This window comes from Nannospalax galili, unplaced genomic scaffold (genome assembly GCF_000622305.1).
Source record: "Nannospalax galili isolate Female #2095 unplaced genomic scaffold, S.galili_v1.0 scaffold91, whole genome shotgun sequence".
Classification (NCBI taxonomy): domain Eukaryota; kingdom Metazoa; phylum Chordata; class Mammalia; order Rodentia; family Spalacidae; genus Nannospalax; species Nannospalax galili.
In genome coordinates, this window is record NW_008332583.1 from 1,728,612 (window position 1) to 1,734,611 (window position 6,000).

Below are 6,000 nucleotides of genomic sequence, written 5' to 3' on the forward strand. Positions count from 1 at the left end.
CAACCCAGATATGAATTGGGCTGGGAAAGGGAAAAAGCCTAGTGTGTGGTGTTGGCTGGTTTCAGAGGTAGAAAACTCTCTGCTGGGACCTCTGTGCTATATCCCTAGTTATGGAGTTGGATAGCAATGCAGGAGATCGGCTTTCCTGACCAGCACACTCTTGTATGGGAGGGATAGGGAATCTGCTGTCTATGTTGGAGCTTCCTTGTGTGACCTTGAACAAGTTGCTTCCCTTCTCTGAACCGTTGTTTCCTCCTCTCTAAAGAATACTGTGTAGATCCCTGTCACCTCGAACATTTTAAAGTTCTAGAAGGCAGTGCCTACTTGTTTCTCAGACATCCAAATGCCTTTAAGCGCCTTTCTGGAAAACCAAGTTAGCGCTGGCTGCACTACATCCAAAACCTCCTCCAACTCCATCTACTGAGCATAAGGTTTGGAAAGGAGTGACTTACTCCCTTTTGCCTCTTTGGATGTGTAGCCAATGGGGCATCATACATTTTTTACACTTCTCTAGCTAGATGTGAGATTCAGGAGATGCATGGATGTTCCAGGGCTTCTTGCTCCTGGGGTGGGAATCTGCTCAGATGCTCTGATCTCTTGCTGTGTGCCCTTCCTCCCTCCCTCCCTTTTCCACAGCAGTGCAAGACTGTTGTCAGTAGCCTACCTTTTTATTTGTATTTTTAATTTTTATTTATTTTACTATTTAAAAGCCATTTACAAGAGTGAGAGATGCCTATGTAAAATGGAGGGGGGTTGCTATTTTTTTCCTGAAAGGTGGCACGTCTCTCAGTAAAGAGGAAAAGACATGTTGCGCCAGGCTTGCTGGCAGGGATGGGATCCAGCGCCGGTTTGCCTGTTGTCACAGCCAAAGCAAAATGCCACCTCTGCCTAGAAGCCAGAGTGCCACAGTCCTCTTTTGTGTCCCAGACATGTACCCATCACGAGGCTCTAAGCACGTGTGTTTGGGCAGGAGGTCATCTGAGCTGCTTGAAGGTCACTTTCCAACCCCCCAGAAGGACAAGGAGAGGTCGCTCCTGGCTCGTAGTGGATTGTTCTTCATCCCAAATTACATGTCAGATACAGCAAGTGAATGTGGAGTTTGAGGCCTGGGTGAATCCAGGAAAGTCCAAAGTTGCTGAGACAGTATAGGGCTACACGTCTACCAGTGATCCAGGACGAGCCCTGTCCCCAGAGCCCTTCCTTAACAAACCCAGATGCAGTGACAGCTAACGCAGCAGAATCCCAAGGCAGGAGGTGCCAAATACTCCCTCCCCCTACAACAACCGCTACAAAAAAAAAAAAGTTTCAGAAAAATTCTCACCCCTAGAGGGGAAAACCTGTCCATGCCTAAAGCAGCTTGACCCTAACAATCCCCTGCCCTCTGGAAAGTGAACTGCCCATCTCAGCAAGAAATCCCCCACCCTCACCGGCCTGCTCCCTGGGGAGGGACAGAAGGTTCTCCAAACTGACAGTTCCTCTTTCATGGTCTTTAAAAGAGCAGGAGTTGGCTGTGAGGCTTCAGTGCTGCCTGGATTGGGGTAGTGTGGTCTCTGCTGCGGCTGGGCTCCAAGGAGAGCCACAGTTGGCTCAGATGAAGAAGGAGCCTAGCTAAAGAGGGCTTCCGTGCACGATGGCTGCGACTGTGTCGTTTCTTGCAAGGTGAAACTTGGCAGTTCTACCTTGCAAGTAAAAACCCAAATTAATTTTTTTAAAAGAAATTAAGTCAGAAACAAGGCTTCAGAAAAACTGTGAGTGTTAGGCATAAACTGATTTTGGATGATCTTTAGGTGAGAAAGGGCGGAGCTACCATCAGAAACATGTTTTTATTTATGCTTTTCGAATCCCCACTGGTGTGCGATGTGTGTGCGTGTGTGTGTGCATGTGTGTCGGTTAGTGCAGGAATATGCATCTTCTCCGTCCTTTACCCACTCTTTCACTTTTTTCTGTATCTTTCCCATGCACAGTTCATAGAGATGCCGTATAAATAAATATATAGGTCCATCCACACCTTTTCATTTTATTTGTAAATTGTTTGGTACAAGCAGCAGAGCGTAAGGAAACCTGGTGAAGTTTAAAAGATTAGATTTTTTTTCATACTGACACTTCATAACACTGTTCATATGTCTCTGAGTGAGATTTATGAATATATGAGCAGTGCTGCAAGATTATACTGCACCAGAGACTTCCTGCACCACAGGGGTGGCAGTCTAAAGTGACACAGCTTCAAGCGTTTTTCACAGACAAGAAGCAAAATTTAACCCCCTTAAGGAGAAGTATGATTTCAACAGCTTGAAATGAGCTCATTTGTAGATGGTTTTTTTCCTTTCATATTCCATAATTTTTTGGTGTTAAGATTAAAACAGATTGCACAGCTAATGCAAGGCACTTACGCTGCCCAGGACAGTTCGGCCCTTAAATTAAAAAATTTTTAAATTTTTTAAAAATCCTCATTTGTTGTCCACATTCGAAATATTCCAGTTTGGAAAATGAAGGTAAATGCCCACCCTGAAATTCTTCAGACTCCCCACTCAATTCCCAGAATGGCGTCTGTTTTCAAAAGGTAAGTACCAATACATATCAACTAGTTCAGGGGAAGAACCCTCTTCTGGCCCTTCCAGACAGTGGTGTTAGGTTATAAGCAAAGCCTTGAGTATCAACTGAGTAAGATGAACCAGTTCAAAAGATAATCAGGAGGGCAAAGACAGACTTGGGAATGAACTGCACATGTACCGTCTCTAGTAGAGGAGTCCCAAGTTCAAGCCCAAGTCCACAGTGCTCTGGTCTAGACTAAGCCAGCATCTCAGAATCTTGTGTAAATTAGTGCTCACAATCTCTGTGCTCTCAAATTCTCTTTAACCACTTTGTTTCCTCCTGGAACGGAGCAGGTGCTCAAATGGAGCCTCTTCCCTCCCTGCCCTGTCATCGCTCCATGATGTGTTGGCTGGAGAACTTTTGTCTCTTTTTTCAGCAATGGTACAACAGCTCCATGAATGTCATCTGCACCTGGCTGACGGACAGGATGGACCTACAGCTTCACATTTATCAGTTGAAAACACTAATTAGGATGGTAAAGGTAAAAGAACAAATCATTCTTCTTCTTTTCAAATAGCTTACTGAAATGTGGTTCATTGGCAAGCTGCAGAACTCCCTTAACACAAAGAATATTTGCTTACACATACAACAAGATGATAATATAAATTAGCATCGCATGAAAGCAAATCCTAAGAAATCACTTGGTGATACCTGGTTAATTTCTCACTGAGACATCAAAGGCAAGTTGGGTTTTTTTTAAAAAAAAAAAAAAACGGAATTTGACATCTTTAGCCACATAGGAAAAATATTTTGTGCACATTTGCCATGCAAAAAAACACTAGAAATCCCTGTGTCCTTGAGTCACACATTTACGAGCTGCTTTTCAGTATCATTCTGTTAATCACATAAATTACCAATTTCATTTATAGTTTAATGAAATAAAAATTTGCCACAATTAATTTAATGGAAATATTTACCTCCAGTTATGTTTAAATATGTCCTGTGATCATTACCAGAATGCAAATCAATATTGTTTTCATGGTTAATTGAGGTAGTTTCTCTTGCAATGCGTGTATACAATCAAATATAAAGGATCACAAAAGTGAGGTAACACACCCTGGAAGTAGCGTTTCCCCTGTTCTTGTGTGTGTGCCGTGGACTAATGATAATTATTTCAGCGTGAAATCTCAGTGGTTTACATGAAATAATAAGATCACAGAAGGGGGTAAATACGTTTTTTGATCATTTCAGTTTCCATTCGATGCTTCACCATAGAGGGTTTTTTAAACATTCATATGCAAAATTCCCATTCAAAGCACAAATTTCTCCATTAAAACATTTTAATAATAAGTGTAGCTAAATTTTTATTTAACAGTTTCCCCCCCCCAAAAAAAAACCCAAAAACAAAACAAAAACAAAAAAACTCCCCCACCCTGTTTCCTGGTCTGTCTTGGATTAGCCCCATCCCTTGGAAGGTGCTCCTCTACCCCAGTGCTGACTTAAACCCAATTACTGTTCCGTTGTGTGTAATTAAAGAGTTATTATCATCTGCATTTGATCTCACAAAGCCTCTGCCCTGGCGAAGGTTACAGGCAGCATGTAACTACAGCTTTTATAAAAGAAATATATGCACTTGAACTATGCACCCAGCCTAATTTTCCTAATTTTTAAGTAAGATCCTTAAATCAAAACTCGCTAGCTGTTGCCTGACCCTTTGAATTCATTTTTTTTTTGGCTATGCTTTTTCTCTTCTTTTCTCTCCTTTGTGTGTGTGTGTGTGTGTGTGTGTGTGTAGCAGATGGTTTCTGCTTGACCCTTATTGGGTGGACATGAGAAGAAAATATCACAATTTTAGTATTTTAAAATTATCTCCCCGTAATTGATATTTCTACATCTGTGTTAAAAATTAGCAATATTTTATTGAGATAAAAATATGTCAGAGAGGAGACTTAATCTTTGCCATCTGCCAAAAACAAACATACACACAGGCATGAACCACAGAAAGCAGCACAGAAATGTCACTGGGAAAGAGAGCTCTGCACTTTCCCCAGAACTAAGCTCAGCTGAACTAACACCACAACAAGGGGCATGAAGCAGAATGCTCCACTGCCATGGAACACAAAGTCCGGAGCTCTCCTTCCCCAGGGCAAATGTCCAGGTGTGTCTGGCTTTCTATCTGCCTCAACAGAGCTTCTTTGCATTTATCCATTCAATCCTTAACCATCGAGCTTGTATCCATTCACCCAACACTATATAAAGATTAGGTGAGCTCTTAGGTGAAGGAGTCAAATCTGAGTAGACTTGTTTCTGCCCTTAGGTAATTAGCATCTCTAGGTTGGGTACACATCCCTCTGGAATTTGAAGAAAGGGGAGAATATGCGAACATTTTTACCATGATTTTTTTCCCTATCCTAGTCTGGCAATAATTATGTTATTCTAAGTGGCTGCAGACAGCTCATTTAAAAGTTCAAAAGTCTAGTTAGTCATTTGGCTATCTGATCGACCCTGTGCCTAGCATTTTCTCAACCTTCCGTCCTCTCATCAAGTGTGGATGCCATTCGGGCAGTTACCTGGCTTCGTCCTCCCCAGAGGACTCGCACTAGATCCATGATTTAAGGTGACTTAGTAATAGTGTCTAAACCAGGTTACTTTTAAGAGAGGAAGAAGGCACCATGGATACTCTGGGACAATGGACAGGAGGGATATGGGGTCACCTTGCCCATAAATCTCAACAACTGGGCTTCAGGGAATGAAATTGCATTCACCGATGACCTCCACAGTCACTACAAGCTATAACTTTCAAAGAGGATTGACCCTGAGATTATTGAAATGCCATAACTACATTATATAGACTATTAAAAATACAAGTAGCGGGGGGTAGTGTTGAAATACATTAACATGCCCCTTTAGCAAGTTTCCTTTATCAACAGGCGAAACAAACCTCAGAAGTAGCTGAAATGATATGCAGCGTGAGGAGAGTTGTAGTTCGAAAGAGACCTTTTCCAAAAACTATATGAAACAGACAACAGCCAGATGCTTCTGGTCATGTTCAATTAACACTAAGGATTTCTAGAAAAACAGTCCTTAGGATACCTAAGGAAATCCGAGAAAAATCGCCTGAAGGAACAAAGAAAGAACTTGTGGTGCAGTAATACCAACCATTGTTCTTGAAAAAGAGCCAAATTTCTTCCCTGAGAACATAAAGTTGTGAACGGAATAGATATGGTTCTTTCCCAAGGAGATGAGAAATGAGTCACATGCCTGCAACATATTGATGAGGCATTAGCGCTCCATCTTTCCCGTAATTGTTGCTGCCCATAATAGGTTTCATATACCAACATGCATATGTCTATCTTGTGAATGAGACAGAGGGCTGTGGCTCATGTAATTATAACAGGCAAAAATTCTAAAGACCAGACTGCAGCAGAAATCATAAAATACCATGATCAATTGACACATCATATATAT

At 41.8% G+C, this 6,000-nt stretch overlaps 1 protein-coding gene across 1 annotated transcript in view; it reads left to right on the forward strand.

Annotated features, from left to right (window-relative positions):
- The window catches only part of Cadps (calcium dependent secretion activator), a 497,333-nt gene that overhangs the window by 489,673 nt on the left and 1,660 nt on the right, over positions 1 to 6,000 (forward strand). Inside the window, 1 exon segment of the mRNA XM_008827502.2 lies at positions 2,969 to 3,073. Coding sequence (XP_008825724.1) covers positions 2,969 to 3,073 — 105 coding nt within the window.